The sequence below is a fragment of the Diadema antillarum genome, unplaced genomic scaffold, assembly GCF_040938485.1.
Source record: "Diadema antillarum isolate AM-2024a unplaced genomic scaffold, OU_Dant_1.0 scf00000027, whole genome shotgun sequence".
NCBI lineage: Eukaryota > Metazoa > Echinodermata > Echinoidea > Diadematoida > Diadematidae > Diadema > Diadema antillarum.
In genome coordinates this window covers 2,357,336-2,385,260 of record NW_027270916.1, presented here as the reverse complement: position 1 = coordinate 2,385,260, position 27,925 = coordinate 2,357,336, and the positions used below count along the sequence as shown (strand labels likewise).

Genomic DNA, 27,925 nt, shown 5'->3' with positions numbered 1-27,925 from the left:
TCCCTCGCTGAGGATCTCACACCGTCACAATAATGTACGCCTGTATGTTATAATCATACAGTCCTTCGTACTGAATTTTGTCTAATTTTGTTTTGTTTAATTCCCTAGACACTATTTTTGTTCAATTCCCTAGATATTTGCTTTTAAATGCTCTAAAAGGCGACTTTTAAATGCTCTATAAAGGCGACTTTTATACTCTGTTTTTACATATAAAGTCCCTACCGTGGGAGGGGGTATCCCCCCTCCCACACCCTCCCCCGCTCGGTCGCTTTCCGCTCCCTCGCCGAAGGTCTCACACCGTCACATAATGTACCCCCTTATGTTATGATCATAGTCCTTCGCACTGTTTTATTCAATATGTTAATTCCCTAGATATTTGCTTTTAAATGCTCTATAAACACGACTTTTGTACTCTGTTTTTACAAAAAGGTCCTACCGTGGGAGGGGGGTATTCCCCCTCCCACACCCTCCAGGCCCCGCTCGGTCGCTTCGCTCCCTCGCTGCACACCGTCACATGAATGTACCCCCGTATGTAATACATGTAATAATAGTCCGCACTGTTGTTTTTTTTTCACTACGTGTAATTCCTTAGAAATTTGCTCTTAAAGGCTCTACAAACGCGACTTTTGTACTCTGTGTACAAGGTCCCTACCGTGGGGAGGGGGTATCCCCCCCCCCCACCCCCGGCTCGGTCGCTTCGCTCCCTAGCCGAGAATCTCACATCATCACATAAATGATGATGATAATGATAATGAATAACATTTATATAGCGCTTAATACTGATGTTTCTAAGCGCATTGATCCGGAAAAAGAAAAGAAAAAAAAGTATGACATTAAGATGAAATACAGCATTATGTAAATATACATATAATAATATAACATACAGCAGCAAAACAACACAATTAAAGTTGAGTATAAACAGATAAGTTTTCAACGATGACTTGAACTTATCAATGTTATCAGCATTACGAATATGGAGAGGAAGTTTATTCCAGAGAGACGGGGAAATAACAGAAAAGGCCCTATCACCAATAGCGGGTGCAGGTGCGGGGACCATGTGATAGTTGGAGAGTGGAGGAAGAACGAAGAGAACGGGTTGAAGTGGAGGAGCGGAAAGAAATTAAGTCTTTGAGGTAAGATGGAGCAAGAAAAGAAAAAAAAGTATGACATTAAGATAAAATACAGCATTATGTAAATATACATATAATAATATAACATACAGCAGCAAAACAACATAATTAAAGTTGAGTAAACAGATAAGTTTTCAACGATGACTTGAACTTATCAACGTTATCAGCATTACGAATATGGAGAGGAAGTTTATTCCAGAGAGACGGGGAAATAACAGAAAAGGCCCTATCACCATAGCGGGTGCAGGTGCGGGGACCATGTGATAGTTGGAGAGTGGAGGAAGAACGAAGAGAACGGGTTGAAGTGGAGGAGCGGAAAGAAATTAAGTCTTTGAGGTAAGATGGAGCAAGATTATTACATATCTTGTAAAACGATAAGGAGGATTTTGAAGGTGATACGTTGATGTATGGGGAGCCAGTGGAGGGATTGGAGAACAGGAGTAATGTTGTCAGATCTTTTTGTAAGGGTTACACGCCTAGCAGCTGTGTTTTGAATTCTTTGAAGTGGTGCAATACTAGAAGCAGGGAGACCAACAAGAAGGGAATTGCAGTAGTCAAGGTGAGAAGAAACAGATGCGTGAATGAGACGTTCAGTGGAAGACTGATCCAATAACTTACGGATTTTACCAATTTTACAGATACCCCAAGCAGCAGAACGACATGAGTTCTTAATGTGTTAAGTGCCCCCCGAGAGAATTTATTTGCCCCCCTAAAACCAGAAGTGTTCCGGCGCGCTTGCCTGCATAGAACATTTTGTGAATTTAAGTAGGCCTATGTATGATTAACTATAATGACCATAGCCTAACGATTAGTAGCTGATATTTATTATGTAAAAGCAGAGGATTTTGAAAATCATAGAGGTCGTCTGCCACGTCTTGAAATGTGTATGTATGGCAATTAACTTTTGATAATATGGACTCATGTAGCGGCATAAACATTTTCGCACACTCACAAAAAGTTGATGGATAACAGATTAAGATGGCCAAAAAGCAGTTTTAATTATAGTGATGAAGATATTAAAGATTTTCCATACACCGATTAGCTATCATATCAAAACATAAAGTGTAAATACATTGTATGATTTTCTTTAGTTTTTGTTACAAATTGTACATATAATGCAGTTATTTTCATATTTGATGATATCAAATTTATATCATTATGGAAACTGAGGAGAAACTTGAACTTCAAATTGACATAAAACATTGCGTTTTGCAGCGTACGTTTACCACGGTCTCGAACCCGCAATCACTCAATAATTATTATAATGACATGTACTGAGTATATCGCTCTCAACAAGACGAAGGGCCTAATTGTTATTCGCATATCATTCAGATTTCCTGCTGTACATTGTGTCGTGATCTTCTGCGTGTGTCGGTCAAAGACGAGTGTCACTTCCCTCCCTCATGAGAAAGTGACGACCCGTGGAGAATATTGAAAGTTTCAGAAAGCAGAAGCATTGAGTCACCGAGACTAGACCCCAGAGCAGGACTAACTTGCTGTTTTTCGTGTTTATTTACGCCTTTCAATCAGTCTGACGTTGCAAACGGTGGTTTTTTTAACAACGCTGCATACGTCTCCTCATCCACAGCAGTAACCGGTCCATTTATGTAGTCCCAGTCGCTGTATTTTCTGTCCTACCATGCCTACAGCCACAGCAGTCCGTTTCAGCATCCATAGGCACGTCGCGGGGAATTCCGGCGGTCTCGGGGATTCCCCCTGCTCCTGCGCACATGGAACGTGACTTTCCGTCCGGCGATTTCACCCATATCTGCCGCGCAAGGGTTCAGGAAGCAAGGGTTGAGCAACAACTCCACGACCGGCACTTGCTTCGTCGATTTTGAAGTTGAACTGACAGCTTTCATACAACGTCAACACCAACGCTAAACCAAGGTAGGACTGGAATTATTGGTGTAAGTTGGATTGGGTAATTAGTAACTGGCTGAGTTTAATCTTCATCCAGTTTTAGGGTAACGTTAGATCTAAAAATAGTAGAACTACCCTTGGCTTACTTCGGTTGAATATCATTCAAGTTCGCAATATCCTGTACAATCTCAGCAGGGTAATGGCAGGGCCCTCCAGATGGTGGAACAATGGCAATAACACTGAACAATGCCGAAGAGGCTACCCTGGATAATAAGACCTTCTTGTTATTGTTGTTTTTGTTGATATCTCTCAAACATCCTTTTCAGGAGTGGAATAGAACATTCCTCTAAATAAAGTTAGGCTTTCTAATATACCTAGATCTAGATGTAGTGTTTATTGACTATATTTCCAGACTGCACTGTTACTTGCAAAGCCCTCTTGTGGTTATCAACTGCATGTTGATCACTCTGACCGACACAGGGCTTTTAATACTCGAATTCGTGAGGTTTGTATATTTCAATTTGTTATTGTGGTGTATCGAGTATTTTATAATAGACTGAAATATAACATCACAGGAGCAGGGTGGTCCATGAGGGGTTTTAGCATGTCGCTGCAACATGCTAAAATTCTTGTGCAACATCCTAAAAAGCCAGCATCATGCTATGCAACATCCTCAAGAATTTGCAACAAGCTCAAAGTAAAAGTATTCAAAAATGTGCAAAACATGTGCATAACATAAGAAACATCAAACTACCAGGTACTTTAGATATTTGTGTGCAAAACATGAGAGAGAACATTGAATGTAAGCAGCACAAAGAGAGATAAGCAGCAAAATATTGCGTATTATGTACTCATCGTGTGCGCTCTGCGCATATTCAATTTCTGCAATATTCTCAGATTCTGAGCTTGCAACATGCTAAAATTTCAAGTTGTGGACCACCCTGCATGCAGGAGTACTCAGATTAGATCATAACCAGGGCTGCCAACTCTCACGCACTGAGCGTGAGACTCACTCATTTTGGTCCTTTCTCACTCTAAAACTTTATTTCATTTGCATGCAATTGCATTTCTATTGATCTCACTCATTTTGACTCCTAAATTATAGCATTGGCCTATGGGAGTCTCACTCTCATCTAGTTTCCAGTGTGGGCAGCCCTGTCATAACGTGATGTTTAGTTGTTAAAATGTTATTTTTTCTCTTTCTTTATGATAGGCCTATGCATATGTGGTTGCAATCAAGCAATTGTGAACCAGATAATGTTTAATTGTTTCCTCGTCATTGAACAAAATTGCATTTGAAAAGTATGAAAATATAGTGAATATTGGAACATTTTATTGTCTCATTCGAAAAAGAATCAAGCCAAAATTTGATGTTTTGCAATGCTTTTCTGATTCATTCAAATAGACAGTGGGTAACAAGATTTTGTCTGAGAGAAAAAAAAAGTGATCCCAAGACAGTGTAGGCCATAAAATGCCTTTGCTAGTGGTTATAGATTGATGCATATCATTACAGAGACATACAAAAAAAAAAAAGATCTTGAGAAAGTAATTAAACCTTAGAGTTACATTTATCTGTAATAACATTTTTACATGAATGATGAAATTGCGTAGCACTGAATTTAAAGCTGGTTGCACATTACCCACCATTAACTTTTTCAGGTAGGCCTACTGTGACTGACTGATCACAGGATAAGTAGACTGTACTTTACCTAGCCATGGGACTGCGGGACATCTGCACTTGGTTTTTGACACTACTGTTTCTACTGACAGTAGGCCTACCCCCTGTTGATCTCCAGATTCTTCTGCGCATGAAGGAAATTTTTAATCCATGGAATCCTGCATGCCGTATTCAGGAGTGCTGCTTTAACACTCGGAGTTATAACCCAAACATGGCACGTACGTATTGAGCAATATGTAAAGGAGCTCACTTCATCTATGAAATTTGTTCTATATTTTGAAATCAGTGGGCTCGTAGATCTGGCTCTGATGTAGTGAGGCAGGTTCATAGTAGAGGGCAGAAACTGATCAAGTCAGAACCAGAGCAATTGTGACTCTCTTTATTCATTGGTTGATAGAATGGATGTGATGAATACTGGACTCTGATTGGCTGATACTAGTGGCCAATGAATGTGTTATGTTAATGAGACATGTAACATTGATGTGCGACATGGTCTTTTGGAATGATGGGCTGATAAGTAACTGCAGGCCTGCTGTGTTGGTACTATAAGCGTATCAGTACTGTAGCATGAGGTCTGTTCACAAATGGATGAAGACAATGTTGTCTGTGTCTCACTATTAAAGGCCTAATATGATTCTCTGATGAAAAGGTTAGATAATTGATAGTCTGTTCTAATATGACTGCCTTTCGCACCTGTTCCGTAACATTTGCAACATCCGATGTCTACTGAAAAAAAAGGGGAAAAAGGATTATGTATGAGGCAAGAAAAGCCCATGTACTAGAGAATAGCCTAAGTGTGTTATGTATGACATGATCCATGGTGTTGGAAGAGAAGGGATGGAAATATGCCATGATCAGTAAGATATATGCTATAATGAGCATTTTCTCTTCTCACTTCATAGCCTATTGCTTGCTTGGTAAAATAGTAATATTCTACTGTTGCTTTTGCACTCCATTGCTGGTCATTTAGAACTGGAGAGAAGCCTTGACAGATATCTCTTTGGTCAGCATCTTGCCAAAATGATTCTCCTTGGAGCCGTCCGTGGCCACATCCAGACTGCCAACCCCGAGAAGCCACTGGTTCTATCTCTTCACGGTCCAGCGGGCACTGGCAAAAACCACATCACTCGCCTACTCGTGGAGAGCATCTACCCCAAGGGGCTGGAGAGTCGCTTCGTCACTGTAAAGATGGCGACAAAAGATTTCCCACACAAGTCACTCCTTGCCAAGTATCAGGTAACAGTATAAAAATGACACACAGATCTGAGTGCACTAGTAGGAATTTTGTGTATAAGGTGACTCTGAAAGTGTTTGCCCACGAGGCACAGCAGAGTGGATTTAATTTCAGATTCCATAGTTATATCTCATGCACACACTTCCCACTGATGCATATCATCTGTTTTAAAGCACTGTGTACAAATCTTTACTAATACCCATTTTTTTTTTTTTGTTTAAAGGGGACCTCCGAATGATTTTCAGACTTTTACATTTGAACAGCTTTAAATCAGTTAAACTGAGTACAGAGTTTCAGAATTTACAGTGATTGGGTTAAGGAATGAGAATGTTTTCAAAATTTATAACAAATTGCAATGAACAAGGATAATGACATGCCAGCCTCACCATAAGCATGATAAGAATGCATGAGTTGGGACTCCAGGAAGCAGAACAAAAGAAGAAGGCATGCATAGATTTTTCACAGGTGAACTTGTTGAGCAAGTGGTATTGTAATGGAATTACACTGCTACATTTATGAAATATATGAGGCTCTGATGTCATCAACACTGTTCAGTGTAATTAGGTGATACGCTATCAGCGTATCACCTATTGTGATTGTCAAAATCTCTCTTTATTAGGTGATACGCTATCAGCGTATCACCTATTGTGATTGTCAAAATCTCTCTTTATTTCTTTTTATTCTTCTTTCTTTCTGGACAATTTTGTGTCATCAATATCTCAAGAATGACATTACGGAATAACATGACATTTTCAGGGAACATGTCTCATGACAATATCTAGCCACAATAAGGTTTTCATGACAGTAACATATCTATGACGTCGTCTAGGCGCCATTTTGTGATTTTTGGACCATGTTACATGATCGATCATAACTTCATAACTAAAGGTCATTTCTGTATCATTTTTTGTGGACATAAAGTTCAGGTCACGTTCTATCTTACTTCTTTTGATGCTAATTACCTAGGACATCATTAAGTGCGCATAAGCGCGCGTCAAAATTTTAAAAGGCTCAAAACAACTTTCCAATGGGAAATCTCGAAGTTTCAGACAATTTTATGCGTTTCAAACAATTTTGCGCGTGCGCGTCCGTCCGCGCATTTTCGCGCGCACAGCGCGTCAGCAACATGAAAATACACTTTTTTTGACAGATTTGGATTCCTGATACTTTGAGCAACAATATCCATTGATTTCTAATCGATTCCTACAAATAACAAAGCAATGCACTTGCGTCAAAGTTCAAATTTCGCGTGCGCGTCTATGTGCAAATATAGTGAAAAAACATGTCTTTGTTTATTTCGCCATAGCTCTTTAAAACGTCAGGTGACCCTATGTTTTTATTGCATATTACAAAAGCATATAAATTGGACATGACGTTTCAAGTATCATTATTTCCATAATTACATTATGACGTCATCATATCGTCATCTGAAATCAAAAAAGTGGAATTAATTTTTTTGAGGTACTGTTTCTGACATTCATTTGCTCGTATCTCTGTTGTTTAAGCTCAATATTATCCCAAATTCAGATATGTTGTACTTTGAACATTTGCCTTTCAAGTCCATGTCATGGTTTTGAAATTTGATGACGTCATCATGCTTTAAATTGTGTTTAAAGGTAAAGACGCAAAATCGGACAAGTTTACGTGTTATGTCTATGGGAGGTGATTTTTTTAGAAACCATGCATTGACTTGACAACGTTTAAGCACCTTTATCTCAGCTGATTTTGCTTCATTTCCTCTGAAACTTATTTATGTTGTAGCTGTGACAATAAGCTGCAGTAATCATGCATTTTATTCTTTGAAATCTCCTCATGAGGTTGACAATTTTGCAATTTAAAACTGAAAATGAGAATGGAATGCGGACCAAACGATTCCTGATTCATCTTTCACGTACATAAGCTTACGTTCCTCTAATTTTCTCGTCGAGACGTATGGTCGAGTGGTTAGAGGCGTCGTCTTAGAAACGTGAGGTTGCACACGTACGGGTTCGATCCTCACAAGAGCACGAAAGAAAATAATATATTTTTTTTACTTTTTTTCTTCAATAGAGTACTGTACTACACCTTCGTCCATGTAGAAATCACGTTTGCATGTAAACACACCTATACGCACACACTCACACAGTATACCTTTGTTTTGCGTTGGAGACTGCATTACTTCGACTGCTGCAAAATTATAGTTTTGCAGGTTGGGCTTTTCAAACTGATATAGTATACTGTCACAACATGAAATTTGTTCATATTAATTCAGTAACACAATGTAGTCGTGGTTACTTTGTGCTGATTTATACATGTAACAAGCTATACATTGTAAAAAAGGTATTCAGTCTTCTGTATTGATGATTATTTGTCAATTAGTGGTTTTTGTGGAGTTTCAGATAGTGATAAAAAGTATGGATGATAAGTGCAGCGATAATTCCTATAGTTAGTTCAAAGCTGTGTTACAGATGTTTGATACATACATTTAGCATTGTGTGTGTGTATATACGTGTGTATACAGGTTGGCCATATGACACATGCTAGACAATTACTCTTAATTGATTAGCAAACGTGATCAGCTATGGAACTGAATATGGTACTAATGTATGATGTTAATGATTCTGATTAAACTGTGACGAGTTTAAAGGGATAGCGTAACTGTGTGTAAAAATAAGGCAATTATAAGGATATTTTAGGGCAATTTGATAACCATGCCTATAATAATTTCATACAGGTACTAATGCCTGCCTCATATTCAAATGATAGATCGTCATGTCAATAGCAAACTGACAACGTACGATGAATGTGTTATATATTGAACAACTGTCTTTCAAGTCCATAACGTTCCCCATATTTTCCCGTCGAGACGTGTCGCCGAGTGGTTAAAGGCGACGTCTCAGAGACGTGAGGTTGCGGGTTCGAACCCCACAAGATCACGAAACAAAATAATTAGCTACTTTACTGTTTTTTTTTCTTCAATTTTGTATTACATATTCGTCCATGTAGAAATCACGTTCGTATATAAACGCACCTATACACACACACAGACACACACACACGCCATATCCCTCTTTTTTGTGTGTTGGAGACCACATTGCTTCGACTGCAGCAACATTTTGCAGGTTGACTTTGTCAAACCGATCATAGTATGTAATGACGACGACTGAGGTGTTGTACTTTGAACAATTTTCTTTCAAGACCATGTCATTGTTTTGTAATTTGATGACGTCATTACACTGAAAATTGTGATTAAAGGCAAGGTATCAAAACCAGCCGATTATAGGTTTTATGTCTGCGGGACGTATTTTTCCCAAGTTGCCAGAAATGGCATAGCGACCTCAGTCGTTACAAGGCCGCTTTTCCGTCTAGCAATGCAATAGATGTTCACACGGCCACGTTAGTTGAGTGGGCATTGACTTTCCCCCCGTTATATCTATACATTGTTGTTGTTTTTTTGTCTTACCATTTCCGTGGATGACCCGTGGTCGAGTGGTTACAGATACGGTTTCGCATGCACGCTCAATATAACTTCAAGGTGCCTATATCACATTCTTTTCTTTGTCGATCACAGATGACTGTCATCTCATGACCACAAGCGTATCACCTAACTCGTCCTCGAGTTTTCATGTCTCGTTTCTTTTTAGGTGATCCGAGAATCCTCTCGGATCACCTTCTGTATCTGTACTGATTCTTTGTTAGGTGATCCGAGTATCCTCTCGGATCACCTATTGTATCTGTACTGAATCTTTCTTCTTTATTTCTTTCTCCTCAAATGTTGTGCAGCGGTTAACTCAAAAAGTCATTCACCTATGACTTTTAAACTTATACCATATATGTATCACGTCATAAGAACGACAGATCTAATGTATCTTTGTGATCAGTCAACCATGACGTCACTATGACGTTATTATCTGAAATCACGTTCACATTCGTATCTCATTAATGAAATGGAATTTCTCAATGACATTTACATATAATATAGTTCAAGTCAAGTTCTATCGATACATTTAATAAAATTTCATCACGACCCTGGTAAACGAGCGCGTACGGGCGCGTTGAAATTTTAATATGTTCCAATCGAGCTCAAATTTGTTTTGCACACGTTTCAGGTCATTTGGAGTATTTCAGAAAAAATCGACGGACGCGTACGCGCGCGCGCATATACGCACGCACAGCTCATATGCAATAGAAATTTCCCGTTTTTTCACACTTATCGGCTGTCTGAAATGTCAAGGAATATTTCTACCAAGTTTCAAGTCAATCCGACTCAATATGACGTCATACGGGCCCGTCAAAGTTGAAATTCCGCGCGCGCGTCAATGGCGATATACAGTACAACTATGCCAAAAAACTGCCAATTTTAAATCCGATTTTACTCGTCAGGATGGACGGTGACCCCCCATTTTCTGTACATATTTTGAAAGCTGATGAGTTGTACATGTCATTTCATGGGGTGGCAATGCTGACAAAATGATTAAAAGATATCAAATTTCTTAATAAAGTAAAAAAAGTAAATTTTCAAAATGACGTCATCAAATTTCAAGTTCATTCGAGCGTATCTCACTAGTCCTTTGTCAATTTTCACCCAGATTTCAGTATATTGTAGCTTATTTAATGTTCTTTCAAACATAAAATCACAAAATTTTGATTGAATAACGGTATCACCTCGTAAAAATGGATTGAAAGTAACCTTGTCAAATTTGACCAGTTTACGTGTTATCTCTATGGGAGTGCAGTTTTTCTGGAAATGAAAATTGACATGACTATCTTTATCGAGCACTAGCTCACTTACCCTTCGGTAAATTTCTCCCAGATTTTGATATGTTGTAGCTGAGACTTTACGCTACCGTAAGTGTGCCCTTCGTTTTTTCATACGATGTCGGGATCACGTCAAACATTTTGGTTGAAATTCAGGCTTATCTTCGATGTATTGAGATATTTCTTTCTTTCTGCAACTTTCTTTGCAATAACTCAAGAAAAACACGCCCTATCACTTCTATACTTTGCACATGTTTAGTTCATGTCACGTACATTATTTCATAAAATAACAACTACTTGATCGGACACCATCTTGGGTATGTAAATTAGGGTCAAAGGTCATAAGTGTTTCATCCTGTATCTTAGTGAATACATGTCTTATCTTTCCCATATTTTGCAAACGCAAAGACCATGTTACAAGGATAATTTCACAAAATAACCACTTTTTACTCAGATGCCATCTTGTCTGTGCAAATTGAGGTCAAAGGTCATATGTACTTCTTTTTGTATCTTCGTTATGACGTGTTATCTCTATGGGAGGGAATTTTTTTAAATGTGAAAATTGACATGATTGTCTTTATCGAGCACTAGCTCACTTACCCTTCGGTGAAGTTCTCCCAGATTTTATTATGTTGTAGCTGAGACTTTGCGCTATCGTTATGTGCCCTTCATTTTTTTCATACGATGTCGGAATTACGATAAAAAACTTGGTTGAAATTAAAGCTTATCTTCTATGTATTGAGATATTTCTTTCTTTCTGCAACTTTCTTTGCAATAACTCAAGAAAAACACGCCCTATCACCCTCATATTTTGCACATGTTTAGTTCATGGCTCGTACATTATTTCATAAAATAACAACTACTAGATCGGACAACATCTTGGGTATGTAAATTAGGGTCAAAGGTCATAAATGTTTCATCTTGTATCTTAGTGAATATCTGTCCTATCTTTCCCATATTTTTCACACGTATAGACGATGTCGCGAGAATCATTTCACAAAATAACCACTATTTCATCAGATGCAATCTTGGGAGTGCAAAGGTGGGTCAAAGGTCATATGTACTTGTTGCTGTTTCTTCGTTATAGTGTATACAGAATGTGGTACCTAACATGGCAGATATGACTCCCTTTGCTAAATGAGAATGCAAACATCACACGGCAAATGTCTCTAAACACAGATGAAACTTGTATGGTCATGCCTATTGCGATCAGGACTCGAATCATTGATAAAAAAAAATCGGATCACCTTAATTTGTCAGTGATGACAAATTACAATCTCTAGTTAGGTGATCCGAGAATCCTCTCGGATCACCTTCTGTATCTGTACTGATTCTTTGTTCTTCTTCTTCTTCTTCTTCTTCTTTATTTCTCCGCAAAAGTTGTGTAGAGACTAGCTCAGAAAGTGCATTGCCTATGAATGTCAAACTTATACCATATGTGTATCATGTCCCAAAGACGACATGTCAAGTAAAATCGTAGTGATCAGTCGACCGTGACGTCACTATGACGTCATTATATGAAAACACATTTTCAATCATATCTCATTAATGGAGTGGAATTTCTCAATGAAATTTACGTCACATAAATTTCAATTCAAGGGAATTCTACCCATATTTTCAGAATTCCTCGCATCGTAAAGACGTGCGCGTACGCGCGCGTTGAAATATTTGTATGCTCCAATCAAGCTCAAATTTTTTTTGCATACGTTTCAGACCATTTGGAGCATTTTTTGAAAAATTGAAAAAATTGGACGGACGCGTACGCGCGCGCACATATACGCACGTACAGCTCATATGCAACAGAAATTTCCCGATTTTTTACATTTATCGGATGTCTGAAAAGTCAAGGAATATTTCTAGCAAGTTTCAAGTCAATCCGACTCAATATGACGTCATACGGGACTGTCAAAGTTGAAATTCCGCGCGCGCGTCAATGGCGATATACAGTACAACAATGCCCCAAAACCGCCAATTTTAAATCCGATTTTACTCGTCAGGATGGACGGTGACCCCCAATTTTCTTTACATATTCTGAAAGCTGATGAGTTGTACATGTCAGTTTATGGGTTGGCGATACTGAAAAAGTGATTCAAAGATATCAAATTTCTTAATAAAGTAAAAAAAGTAAATTTTCAAAATGACGTCATCAATTTTCAAGTTTACTTGGGCGTATCTCACTTATCCTTTGCTAATTTTCACCCAGATTTCAGTATGTTGTAGCTTATTAAATGTTCTTTCATTAATGTAATTACAACATTTTGATTGGATGGCGGCATCACCTCGTAAAAATGGATTAAATGTAATCTTGTCAAATTTGACCAGTTTACGTGTTATCTCTATGGGAGAGCAGTTTTTCTGGCAGTGAAAATTGACATGACTATCTTTTTCGAGCATTAGCTCACTTATGCTTCGGTGAATTTTTCCCAGATTTTAGTATGTTGTAGCTGAGACTTTGGGCTATCGTTAATGTGCCCTCCATTTTTTCATACGAGGCCGGCATCACGTCGAAAAACTTGGTTGAAAATGGCACGTGGCTTCGATGCAGCGTCATTTTGCTTAATACACAGGGCCTATGGAGCATGAAATAGGTCATTGCATAGCGCATCCGACTCGTAATCCTAAGGTCCCTGGTTCGAGCCTCACCCTTGCCAATATTTTTTTTTTCAAACTCTTTTTTTCTTCTTTTTCTTTATTTAGTCTTAATCTCCCTTCCTATTTTTATCTTTTTCTGATTTTTTAATGCTTCTCCTTCAAATTTCTATAAAATAACATAATTTTTTCTTTATTTTTCTTTCTTTCTACTACATTCTGTGCAATAGATGAAGAACAACAATGGTTATCAATCCCATATTTTGCACATGTTTAGTTCATGTCACCTACATTATTTCATAAAATAACAACTTCTTGATCAGACACCATCTTGGGTATGTAAATTAGGGTCAAAGGTCATAAATGTTTCATCCTGTATCTTGGTGAATACATGTCCTATCTTTCCAATATTTTGCACACACAAAGATCACGTTACCAGGATCATTTCACAAAATAACCATTTCTTTCTCAGATGCCATCTTGGCTGTGCAAAGTGGGGTCAATGGTCAAATATACTTTATTCTGTATCTTCGTTATAGTGTATACGGAATATGGTACCAAAGATGGCAAACCCGACTCCCTTTTTTTTAAATGAGAATCCAAACATCACACGGCCAATGTCCATAACCACAGATGAACCTTTACGGTCATGCCTATTGGGATCAGGACTCAAATCATTGACTTTCGAAGAGATCGGATCACCTAATTTGTCAGTGTTGACAAATTCCGAGTCTAGTTAGGTGATCCGAGTATCCTCTCGGATCACCTTCTGTATCTGTACTGATTCTTTGTTCTTCTTTTTCTTCTTCTTTCTCCGCAAAAGTTGTGTAGAGGTAATCTCGGAAAGTCCTCTTCCTATCAATGTCAAAATTATACCATACATGTATCATGTCCCAAAGACGATCCTTCTAATAAAATCAAAGTGATTAGTCGACCGTGACGTCACTATGACGTCATTATATGAAAACACATTCTCAATCATATCTCTTTAATGGAATGAAAATTTTCAATGAAATTTACGTCACATATATTTCAGGTCAAGCGCATTCTACTCATATAATCAAAATTCATATTTTCTCTTCGCACGTGCGCGTACGCGCGCGTTGAAATATTTGTATGCTCAAATCGAGCTCAAATATTTTTTGCACACGTTTCAGACCAATTGGAGCATTTTTTGAAAAATTGAAAAAATTGGACGGGCGCGTACGCGCGCGCACATATACGCACGCACAGCTCATATGTAATAGAAATTTCCCATTTTTTCACACTTATCGGATGCCTGAAATGTCAAGGAATATTTCTACCAAGTTTCAAGTCAATCCGACTCAATATGACGTCACACGGGCCCGTCAAAGTTGAAATTCCGCGCGCGCGTCAATGGCGATATACAGTGCAACAATGCAAAAAAACCGCCAATTTTAAATCCTATTTTACTCGTCAGGATGGACAATGACCCCCCATTTTCTTTACATATTTTGAAAGCTGATGAGTTGTACATGTCATTTAATGGGGTGGCAATGCTGGCAAAATGATTAAAAGATATCAAATTTCTTAATAAAGTAAAAAAAGTAAATTTTCAAAATGACGTCATCAAATTTCAAGTTTATTCAAGCGTATCTCATTTAAACTTTGTCAATTTTCACCCAAATTTCAGTATGTTGTAGCTTATTTAATGTTCTTTCAAACATAAATTTACAAAAATTTAATTGGATGACAGCATCACCTCGTAAAAATGGATTGAATGTAATCTTGTCAAATTTGACCAGTTTACGTGTTATCTCTATGGGAGTGCAGTTTTTCTGGAAATGAAGTTTGACACGACTATCTTTCTCGAGCACTAGCTCACTTACCCTTCGGTGAATTTCTCCCAGATTTTCATATGTTGTAGCTGAGACTTTACGCTATCGTAAGTGTGCCCTTCATTTCTTCATACGATGTCGGGATCACGTCAAAACGTTTGGTTGAAATTCAAGCTTATTTTCGATGTATTGAGATATTTCTTTCTTTCTGCAACTTTCTCTGCAATAACTCAAGAAAAACAGGCCCTATCACCCCCATCTTTGGCGCACGTTTAGTTCATGTCACGTTAATTATTTCATAAAATAACAACTACTTGAGCAGACACCATCTTGGGTATGTAAATTAGGGTCAAAGGTCATAAATGTTTCATCCTGTATCTTGGTGAATACATGTCCTATCTTTCCCATATTTTGCACACGCAAAAACCATGTTACAAGGATCATTTCACAAAATAACCACTTTTTGCTCAGATGTCATCTTGTCTGTGCAAAGTGGGGGCAAAGGTCATATGTACATCTTTCTGTATCTTCGCTATGACGTGTTATCTCTATGGGAGAGAATTTTTCTAGATGTGAAAATTGACGTGATTGTCTTTATCGAGCCCTAGCTCACTTAACCTTCGGTGAATTTCTCCCAAATTTTAATATGTTGTAGCTGAGACTTATCAGGACTCGAATCATTGATAAAAAAAAATCGGATCACCTTAATTTGTCAGTGATGACAAATTACAATCTCTAGTTCTTCTTCTTCTTCTTCTTCTTCTTCTTTATTTCTCCGCAAAAGTTGTGTAGAGATAAGCTCAGAAAGTGCATTGCCTATGAATGTCAAACTTATACCATATGTGTATCATGTCCCAAAGACGACATGTCAAGTAAAATCGTAGTGATCAGTCGACCGTGACGTCACTATGACGTCATTATATGAAAACACATTTTCAATCATATCTCATTAATGGAGTGGAATTTCTCAATGAAATTTACGTCACATAAATTTCAATTCAAGGGAATTCTACCCATATTTTCAGAATTCCTCGCATCGTAAAGACGTGCGCGTACGCGCGCGTTGAAATATTTGTATGCTCCAATCAAGCTCAAATTTTTTTTGCATACGTTTCAGACCATTTGGAGCATTTTTTGAAAAATTGAAAAAATTGGACGGACGCGTACGCGCGCGCACATATACGCACGTACAGCTCATATGCAACAGAAATTTCCCGATTTTTTACATTTATCGGATGTCTGAAAAGTCAAGGAATATTTCTAGCAAGTTTCAAGTCAATCCGACTCAATATGACGTCATACGGGACTGTCAAAGTTGAAATTCCGCGCGCGCGTCAATGGCGATATACAGTACAACAATGCCCCAAAACCGCCAATTTTAAATCCGATTTTACTCGTCAGGATGGACGGTGACCCCCCATTTTCTTTACATATTCTGAAAGCTGATGAGTTGTACATGTCAGTTTATGGGTTGGCGATACTGAAAAAGTCATTCAAAGATATCAAATTTCTTAATAAAGTTAAAAAAGTAAATTTTCAAAATGACGTCATCAAATTTCAAGTTCATTCAAGCATATCTCACTTTTTCTTTAATTGATTTACGTCCAAATTTCAATATGTTGTAGCTTATTAAATGGTCTTTCAGATATATAATAACAACAATTTGATTGGATGACGGCATCACCTCGTAAAAATGGATTTAAAGTAATCTTGTCAAATTTGACCAGTTTACGTGTTATCTCTATGGGAGTGCAGTTTTTCTGGAAATGAAAACTGACATGACTATCTTTATCGAGCACTAGCTCACTTATGCTTCGGTGAATTTCTCCCATATTTTAGTATGTTGTAGCTGAGACTTTGGGCTATCGTTAATGTGCCCTTCGTTTTTTCATACGGAGTCGGCATCATGCCCAAAAACTTGGTTGAAATTAAAGCTTATCTTCCATGTATTTTCATATTCCTTTCTTTCTGCAACTTTCTTTGCAATAACTCAAGAAAAACAAGCTCTATCAGCCCAATATTTTGCACATGTTTAGTTTATGTCACGTACATTATTTCATAAAATAACAACTACTTGATCGGGCACCTTCTTGGGTATGTAAATTAGGGTCAAAGGTCAAAAATGTTTCATCCTGTATCTTGGTTAATACATGTCTTATCTTTCCCATATTTTGCATACGTAAAGACCATGTTACAAGAATCATTTCACAAAATAACCACTTTTTGCTCAGACGCCATCTTGTCTGTGCAAAGTAGGGTCAAAGGTCATATGTACTTCTTTCTTTATCTTTATTATGACGTGTTATCTCTATGGGAGGGAATTTTTCTAGATGTGAAAATTGACATGATTGTCTTTATCGACGACTAGCTCAATTACCCTTCGGTGAATTTCTTCCAGATGTTAGTATGTTGTAGCCAATGTAATACTCTTTAAGTTTTGTTAATCAAAGTTTTAATCGGATGATGTCTTCACCACGTGAAAATGGATATAATGTAACCTTGTCAAATTTAACCAGTTTACGTGTTATCTCTATGGGAGGGAATTTTTCTGGAAATGAAAATTGACATGACTTTCTTTATCGAGCACTACCTCACTTACTCTTCTGTAAATTTCTCCCAGATTTTAATATGATGTAGCTGAGACTTTGGGCTATCATCAGTGATTCTTCATTTTTTCATACGATGCCGAGATCACGTAAAAACTTGGTTGACATCAAACTTATATTCGATGTATTGAGATATTTCTTTCTCTCTGCAACTTTCTTTGCAATAACTCAAGAAAAACAGCCCCTATCATCCCCATATTTGGCACATGTTTAGTTTATGTCACGTACATTATTTCATAAAATAACAACTACTTGATCAGACACCATCTTGGGTATGTAAATTAGGGTCAAAGGTCATAAATGTTTTAACCTGTATCTTGGTGAATACATGTCCTATCTTTCCCATATTTTACACACGCAAAGGCCATGTTACAAGAATCATTTCACAAAATAACCACTTTTTGGTCAGATGCCATCTTGGCTGTGCAAAGTTGGGTCAATGGTCAAATATACTTCATTCTGTATCTTCTTTATAGTGTATACCGAATTTGGTAACAGAGATAGCAGACCTAACTCTCTTTTCTAAATGAGAATCCAAATATCACACGTCCAATGTCTCTAAACACAGATGAAACCTATATGGTCATGCCTATTGCGATCAGGACTCGAATCATTGATTAAAAAAAATCGGATCACCTAATTTGTCAGTCTTGACAAATTCCAAGTCTAGTTATTCTTCTTTCTTTCTGGACAATTTTGTGTCATCAATATCTCAAGAATGACATTACGGAATAACATGACATTTTCAGGGAACATGTCTCATGACAATATCTAGCCACAATAAGGTTTTCATGACAGTAACATATCTATGACGTCATCTAGGCGCCATTTTGTGATTTTCGGACCATGTTACATGATCGATCATAACTTCATAACTAAAGGTCATTTCTGTATCATTTTCGGTGGACATAAAGTTCAGGTCACGTTCTATCTTTCTTTCTCTGATCCTAATTACCTAGGACGTCATCTAGGACGCGTAAGCGCGCGTCAAACTTTTAAAAGGCTCAAAACAACTTTCCAATGGGAAATCTCGAAGTTTCAGACAAATTTAAGCGTTTCAAACGATTTTGCGCGTGCGCGTCCGTCCGCGCGTTTTCGCGTGCACAGCGCGTCAGTAACATGAAAATGCACTTTTTTTGACTGATTTGGATTCCTGATACTTTGAGTAACAATATCCATTGATTTCTGATCGTTTCTGACAAATAACAAAGCATTGCACTTGCGTCAAAGTTCAAATTTCGCCTGCGCGTCTATGTGCAAATATAGTGAAAAAACATGTCTTTGTTTATTTCGCCATAGCTCTTTAAAACGTCTGGTTACCCTATGTTTTTATTGCATATTACAAAAGCATATAAATTGGACATAACGTTTCAAGTATCATTATTTCCATAAAACATTATGACGTCATCACATCGTCATCTGAAATCAAAAAAGTGGAATTAATTTTTTTAAGGTACTGTTTCTGAGATTCATTTGCTCGTATCTCTGTTGTTTAAGCTAAATATTATCCCAAATTCAGATATGTTGTACTTTGAACATTTGCCTTTCAAGTCCATGTCATAGTTTTGAAATTTGATGACGTCATCATGCTTTAAATTGTGTTTAAAGGTAAAGATGCAAAATCGTACAAGTTTACGTGTTATGTCTATGGGAGGTGATTTTTTTAGAAACCATGCATTGACTTGACAACGTTTAAGCACCTTTATCTCAGCTGATTTTGCTTCATTTCCTTTGAAACTTAAGTATGTTGTAGATGTGACAATAAGCTGCAGTAATCATGCATTTTATTCTTTGAAATCTCCTCATGAGGTTGACAATTTTGCAATTTAAAACTGAAAATGAGAATGGAATGCGGACCAAACGATTCCTGATTCATCTTTCACGTACATAAGTTTACGTTCCTCTAATTTTCTCGTCGAGACGTATGGCCGAGTGGTTAGAGGCGTCGTCTTAGAAACGTGAGGTTGCACACGTACGGGTTCGATCCTCACAAGAGCACGAAAGAATATAATTTTTATTTTTACTTTTTTTCTTCAATGGAGTACCACACCTTCGTCCATGTAGAAATCACGTTTGCATGTAAACACACCTATACGCACACACTCACACAGTATACCTTTGTTTTGCGTTGGAGACTGCATTACTTCGACTGCTGCAAAACTTTGCAGGCTGGGCTTTCAAACTGATATAGTATATTGTAATAAAATGAAATTTGTTCATATCAATTCAGTAACACAATGTAGTCGTGGTTACTTTGTGCTGATTTATACATGTAACAAGCTATACATTGTAAAAAAGGTATTCAGTCTTCTGTATTGATGATTATTTGTCAATTAGTGGTTTTTGTGGAGTTTCAGATAGTGATAAAAAGTATGGATGATAAGTGCAGCGATACTTCCTACAGTTAGTTCAAAGTTGTGTTACAGATGTTTGATACATACATTTAGCATTGTGTGTGTATATATACGTGTGTATACAGGTTGGCCATATGACACATTCTAGACAATTAATCTTAATTGATTAGCAAACGTTATCAGCTATGGAATTGAATATGGTACTAATGTATGATGTTAATGATTCTAATTAAACTGTGACGAGTTTAAAGGGATAGCATAACTGTGTGTAAAAATAAGGCAACTATAAGGAAATTTTAGGGCAATTTGATAACCATGCCTATAATAATTTCATACAGGTACTAATGCCTGCCTCATATTCGTGTGATAGATTGTCATGTCAATAGCAAACTGACAACGTACGATGAATGTGTTATACATTGAACAACTGTCTTTCAAGTCCATAACGTTCCTCATATTTTCCCGTCGAGACGTGTGGCCGAGTAGTTAAAGGCGACGTCTCAGAGACGTGAGGTTGCGGGTTCGAACCCCACAAGATCACGAAACAAAATACTTAGCTACTTTACTGTTTTTTTTTCTTCAATTTTGTATTACATATTCGTCCATGTAGAAATCACGTTCGTATATAAACGCACCTATACACACACACAGACACACACACACGCCATATCCCTCTTTTTTTGTGTGTTGGAGACCACATTGCTTCGACTGCAGCAAATTTTGCAGGTTGACTTTGTCAAACCGATCATAGTATGTAATGACGACGACTGAGGTGTTGTACTTTGAACAATTGTCTTTCAAGACGATGTCATTGTTTTGTAATTTGATGACGTCATTACACTGAAAATTGTGATTAAAGGCAAGGTATCAAAACCAGCCGATTATAGGTTTTATGTCTGCGGGACGTATTTTTCCCAAGTTGCCAGAAATGGCATAGCGACCTCAGTCGTTACAAGGCCGCTTTTCCGTCTAGCAATGCAATACATGTTCACGCGGCCACGATTGTTGAGTGGGCATTGACTTTTTCCCCCTGTAATATCTATACATTTCTTTTTTGCCTTACCATTTCCGGGGATGTCCCGTGGCCGAGTGGTTAGAGAAACGGTTTTGCATGCACGCTCAATATAACTTCAAGGTGCCTATATCACATTCTTTTCTTTGTCGATCACAGATGACCGACACCTGATGACCCCAAGCGTATCACCTAACTCGTCAGCGTGACGAGTTTCATATCTCGTTTGTTTAAGATTTTCAATTTATTGGTTTCTCAGCTCAAGGACCACAATAAATTCCACGAATCTATACATGGAGCTGTTGATTTATGTACTTCATGATGTGAAATTATGAAAATCGTCCGGAATGCCCCTTTAAATCATATGGCAAATCTACTGGATGCATGTGTAGCTAGCCGTGCATGAGCAATTAATGGATGCCAAATTTATTTCATGCATGCCTAGCTCTCTTGCTAAAGTGTGTGATGCTTGGTAGTGCATGAATTCTTGCTACTTTACAACTACCGATACCTGATGCATGCCTAACCTTATTTTGCTCAGTTATTGCATGCTTTCCATGTTTGCAAACTCTTGCTTTTACAAGTGTGTGGTATCATGTTTACATTGTCTATTTTTAGTGATTGCAATTATTGTTTGATATGGAATGTGTGGCCAGTAAATATCACCACATGGCTCTCCTCCCATGAGATTTCATAATTTTCTTGACCCATTCTGTAAAAGAATAATTATCAGCATCAAACAACTATTTGATGTCAATTTTTATCCCAAAGTGCTTTGCTTTGTAGGCAAGTAATGACAAATGTATTGCCCAAACTGTAACTTCAGTGATGTGAACAATTATTTGAATGCAGATTTTGCAAATCTTCTAAGCCCTCTGACTAAACATTCTGTTTAAAAAGCATACTACTAGTAGTCTGTGATTTGAACAAACCTGATCTCAGTTGGTCAATTGTTATGTTTTTCCATAGACAGAGTTTTATGTTAACAAATGACAGCTTGGAAAATGTTCGAGTATGTTCTTGCAATTGTTAAGATGAATTGTTCTATTCAGTTTGATGCTGAAAACTGACAGCCTGTTGGGGTTTGCAGGGGGAGGGGGTATTTCACATGGAATTTAAGTTGATCCTTAAAGTTAAGGTCACCTTTAGATTACGCTATACCACTGGTTTCTCTGTTCCGTGCAATTTAGTTACATCAGAATCCACTTCAAATTGTTATAAAAGTTAACAAATTCTTTTGTCACTTTTTTTATTTATTTGTGTATATTATAGCTGCCTGAAAAAGTCTCCAAAATTTTTATTTTCACTAGGAAATACCATGGAAGACACACACCATATATCATAGTTCTAAGTGAATCTTAACTTTTAAGATCTGTGTCAATTCTTTGTGTAATACCTCTTTGCTCATGCATGATGAAATTGTGTACAGAGAGGGAGTGTATTATTGGCAAAATTTCATCATATATCCAACAACAGGCAGAACTTGTCCAGCTGATACGAGAGAAGATGTCATCGTGTCCCCATCATATCTTCGTTTTTGATGAGGTGGATAACATGCCGCCAGGCCTGCTTGACAGCCTCAAACCCTTCATGGACTATTACGATAGCGTGGATGGTGTGGACTACCGCCATGCAATTTTCATTTTGAGAAGGTGAGCAGGCTATAGGTCCAGAATATTTCCCGGAATATTTCCAGAATAACACATCCAAAGTTCTCCTAAATACTCATTGTGCAATTATGGCAAGCCAAGATGGCGCTTGATGTCCGAATACACATGTTTTCAAGAAGGAGGAACACAATGAAATACTTATATAGATTTAGAAACAGGTATACAAGAACTGGAGAAAACTTTGTGAGCTCTTGCAGAAATCCAAATGGGTGCCCTGTTAACTTGAAATATTCATAACTTTTGAATGGATTGTCCGATTTAAAGTACTGTAGCCTTGTAAAACATAACCGGCTGATCAGATCATGTAATGTAAAAGCTCTTATTTTCACAATGGTTTGATTTTCAAAGGTTTTGTGAATTACTGGTGGTGCCAAACATTTTACAACACATTAAAACATCCCCACCTGATCCTGATTGCATTAAATTTGCAAAATAAACATACATGCAATAGTGCAATTATGATATTATAGCCTCAGTGTCCAATTGCATAAATAAATAATATTTATTTTAAAAATTTCTGTGATATCGTCATTTGTGAAAATATTGGTACATGAATATAACAGCTTTTACAGTAATATAACATCACATCATAATTATTATCATGTCGTCATAATACAGTGCACTCCCGTTATAACGAACACGGTTATAACGAAATTTCGTTAAAACGAAGTAAAACTTCTGGTCCCAAAATTATCGCCATTGAAGTCTATGGTACAAAATTCGCTTATAACGAACACGGTTGTAGCGAAATTTTTGTTATAACGAAATCTTTTCTGAGCACCACTGACAACGAAAAACAGAAGAAATGTGCTCCGTTAAAACGGAATGCGAATCGCTTCCAAAAATACGTTGCGGAACAAGCATTTATAGCGTCTCTGCATGGGCGAACGCTTCACATCACTGTGTACGTGTTCGCTCCTTGTGTCCTGCACAGTTTCCGAGGGGGACTTGCATTACTGTAATACAATAATCTCAAATTAAACAAGGTTCGTTTTATTGTTTCGAAGGTACTTTATTACAAAACACACAGATTTTTATACACCTAAATGTCCGTTGGTTCGGAAATGAAACAGGGTTTGTTATTACGAACATTTTGGCGTTATTTACAGTTCGTTATTACTAAAGTTTGTTAAACCGACAATGAGATATGGTTCTTATTACGACGGTTCATTAGTCAGGCTCGTGAGTCATTAGTCAGAAAATGATAGGAATTCTAAACTTTCGTTAATCGGAATATTAAAAAAAAAGTTTCGTTAATCCAAAGGTGAAAAAGGTGTGTCCACTAACAAAACTTGGGAATTGCAAACTTCATAATCGTCTTTAAAGATAACCGAACCTACGAAATTACTAACCTTTCTCATTATTATCATTTTTTTTGACTTTACAAACCTTCTTCGGAATAACAAACCTTATTTCATTGTCGGATTTAAAAACCTTCGGAACAGTGAACCATTCTCATTTTTTCATTTACAAACCTTTGGAATGACGAAACTCATTTCATTTTCCGATCAACGAGCCTTCGGAAAACGAACAATATATTTATATCTAAATTATGAACTTTCCGAATAATGAATCGTCGGAAGAACGAAGCTTCAAAATAATGAACAAACCCTCGGATTCCCGGGAATGGCGCAACTTCGGAACAAAGAGTCTTTCGGAGTAACGAACTTTAGTAAGAAACGAATCTTTGGAATAGCGAACTGTAACGGAATCCTAAACTATCATTTTCTATACGACATATTGTGTGACAAAAACAACTTTATGCTCTCTTTTAAATGTAATATCCAAACGAAATTAAAAGGTACCATTCCATTTCACATAGCTTTCCAGTGTATGATGAGTATTCAACAAACATAATATGATATATGCGTGGTTACCTTGTTTTTGTTATATATTGTATTTGTTTGAAAATGTCCGGTTCCGAGCATTTCGTTATAACGGGAGTGCACTGTACAGTGTATATTATATCATCACATTATCTTCTCAAAGATCATAATATCATCAAATCATCATATCATATGATCATATCCAGCGCTGCACGCTGGCACCGGTCTGACGAGCCCTGACCAGTAAAAATCACTGTCAGACCAGTAACATTTTCAGGAATTTGGACCAGTAACAAATGGAAAGACTGAGTACCAAGTATTGGTCAAACAGACAGGTTGGACCAGTAGAAAAAATGGGTCAGTATGAAGCCCTGTCATATCATTATATCATGTCATATGATATTAATGCATGTGACCTTCTCATCCTAGTGACAAGATCACATCTGGTTTCTGAATTTGTGATGTGAAGGCCTATTCACATCAGCCTGACTGCCATCATGCTAATTTTGAGGAAAAAGCTCGTGTGAAGATGATACACTTGTAATTCATACTGTAATGATTCTTACATTTTGTTGCCCCATCCCACCAGCAATTTGGCAGCAAATGCAATTACAAAGTACACGATTGATAAGTATGAAGAGGGGCGAAACAGATGGTCCATCCAGCTGCCAGAGTTGGAGAAAGTGATCACCAATGAAGTTATACAACAAGCAGGTGAGTCTTTTTTTCTTCTTCTTTTCTTACAATAATTTAACTGTTTTCTCATTTTCCTCTGTCACCAAGCTGTGATGAGTCATGCAAAGAATAATATCTTTGTCCAAGCATCTGTTCACTCTTGGCGAGAGACATTTGAAATTAGTGTTGTACAACATTATATATTAAAATAGCTTGGTTGGTGAGCACGTACAAATACAAGTTCCGTTTCAGCTATAGACTTACTTTAAGCTGGGAAAATGACTGTCCCCCCCCCCCCCCCAAAAAAAAAAAAAAGACTCAAAAGCAGAAAAAAAGGAGAAGAATGAAGTTTGATTTCTCTTCATGATAAAAGGCCATCCTGTGCTGATCCATTCCGTGGAAGAAAAAAAAATAGATTAACCTTCACATAAAGTGAACTATTGTTTGGTGTGTTTGTTGCAGGTACTGGTCTGTACTTAGCAAAGATCGTGAGCTCACACCTTGTCAGTCATTTTGTGCCTTTCCTGCCCCTTGAGAAGGTTCACGTCCGCCAGTGCATTCAGGAAGAGTTCCGTCGTCGCGGAAGAGAAGTGAGTGAAGAGGCTGAGGAAGAGGTTTTGTCATTGCTGCAATTCACTGGGTCCAACGACTCACAGCAATTCTCTGTTAAAGGCTGCAAAAATGTGGCGGAGAAGGTTATTGTTCATATGTTTAGCATGTTCGACAGAAATCAGGACACATATAGAAATGAACTGTAGTAAGAACTTGTTGACAAATAAAAATCTCAAACTCCACTACCTGATTATCTTTCTCAGTGAGAAAGACAAGTGCAATGGCTACAAAGGTCACATGGACATCTGCAGAATCTCATTAAACTGTCATTATTACTGTTTTTATATTATTTTTTAATTATCCATTCTCCACTCATGGAAAGAATCGTTCTTTATTCCAAAGGGATGCTTTTGGTACATTCAAAAGACATTCAGCATTTATTGGCAGACAAATATGGTGTTAAGTATATGCATTTATTTTAAGAAGTCCATACACAAAAATGAACGAGTGAAAATATCAATGGTACAGTTTCATTGATATTAAAACCTAGTTGAGACTGTGTGTATGGAAGTATTTCTGTATCAATACACTGGAATCATGTACTTAACAAACAAAATAAAGTAAAAAATTGGAAGAAGGGCAACAAATGAACCATCCTGTGAGAAAAGGGGTGGATTATAGTTAACAGAATATTTCATTTGGCGTATGAATTGTGCAGTGTAACCTGCAAGATTATGTTTTCTGGTCGGTTCATCTGAGCAGAATCCCCATTCATACGTTAACGATTTAATTGATGCAGTTGTGGACTTTAAACAATTTCATACAAAGAAAAAAATATATATCTCCTCGGTAAGTGAGGATTCTTTTACTGTAGGTCATTTGTGGTTATATAGGATTTTTTTTTTCTTACGGTAAAAACAAGAACAAAAAATCATGGAATTTATCACAGAGATAACACAGGTAAAGAGTGTTAATTGCTCAATATATTGGTATGTGCTACAAGTTTTGACCAATGAACCTGAAATCAGTTTAGCTTTGTTAAGTGTCTATGAATCATTCAATTGGAAATTCGCAATTTACATTCACTGATACAAACCGACTTATTCTAAAATACATGAGCTTGCAATTGGGCAAGAAAGGATTTACAACTATGTGACCAAACGAAATTGCAGTACTAAAAATAGCAATGTATTACTGACTTATACAAAGTAATCTAGTTGAGGAAATGATGTAATTTTTCTAACAGATAAACACTTTTTATAGCTTTCTACTTAACATAATAGATATGACTGCTACATGAAAGACTTTGGTCAATGGTATAGAAATTCTTAAGTATTTGCAGCAGTCCACCATTGTGTTGTTGCTTTTTTTATGCAGGTTGTAGATACAGCAATCTGTTATGATCTTATGTTCAAATTTGAGGCATTGATATATTCTGGTGAATGTTATATTACATTACAGTATATTAAGAATTTACTATAAGCTTACCTACGTTTAACGAGTTTGATAACTTTGATCAATCTATCATATTTTAGATTTATTAGCTCACCTGAGCCAAAGGCTCAAGTGAGCTATTGCGATCGCCCTTCGTCCGGCGTCCGTCGTGCGTCGTGCGTAAACTTTTTACATTTTCATCTTCTTCTTGAAAACCCCATGACCGATTTTCATCAAACTTGGCAGGTAGCATCCCTAGGGGGTTAGGAACTCAATTTGTTAAAATGGGCACCATGCCCCACCCAGGGGGCCCCCAGGGGGGCCCAAACCCCCCAAAATTAAGGAATCTGTAAAAATCTTCTTCTCTAGAACCAGAAGTGATAGAGCTAAGTTAATACTATGAGTTAGTACATTGATGACTGTAGTTTCAAGTTTGTTCATGGCAGAATCAGGGGTGCCCCCCTTGGGACCCAGGGGAGGGGGGTGGGGAAGGGTTCTAATGGGGCCTAAATTGTACATTTTCATCTTATTCTTGAGAACTCCATGACCCATTTTCACCAAACTTGGCAGGTAGCATCCCTAGGGGGTTAGGAACTCAATTTGTTAAAATGGGCACCATGACCCACCCAGGGGGCCCCCATGGGGCCCAAACCCCCCAAAATTAAGGAATCCGTAAAAATCTTCTTCTCTAGAACCAGAAGTGATAGAGCTAGGTTAATACTATGAGTTAGCACATTGATGACTGTAGTTTCAAGTTTGTTCATGG

The 27,925-nt window shown here is 37.5% G+C and overlaps 1 protein-coding gene across 3 annotated transcripts; it reads left to right on the top strand.

Annotated features, from left to right (window-relative positions):
• Window positions 1-1,375: 1,375 nt before the first annotated feature.
• Window positions 1,376-27,925, top strand: LOC139735416 (torsin-1A-like). Of its 3 annotated transcripts, XM_071646179.1 has the most exons (7): window positions 1,376-1,466; window positions 2,780-3,020; window positions 4,653-4,889; window positions 5,642-5,907; window positions 22,479-22,654; window positions 25,088-25,212; window positions 25,636-27,925. In XM_071646179.1, the coding sequence occupies exons 3-7, from the start codon at window positions 4,709-4,711 to the stop codon at window positions 25,929-25,931; spliced, it is 1,044 nt and encodes a 347-aa protein (XP_071502280.1). In that variant the 5' UTR covers window positions 1,376-1,466; window positions 2,780-3,020; window positions 4,653-4,708; the 3' UTR covers window positions 25,932-27,925. The 3 variants fall into 3 exon arrangements, with proteins under 3 accessions (XP_071502280.1, XP_071502273.1, XP_071502287.1); XM_071646172.1 differs by lacking the exon at window positions 1,376-1,466 and having other exon boundaries at window positions 2,624-3,020; XM_071646186.1 differs by lacking the exon at window positions 1,376-1,466 and having other exon boundaries at window positions 2,947-3,040.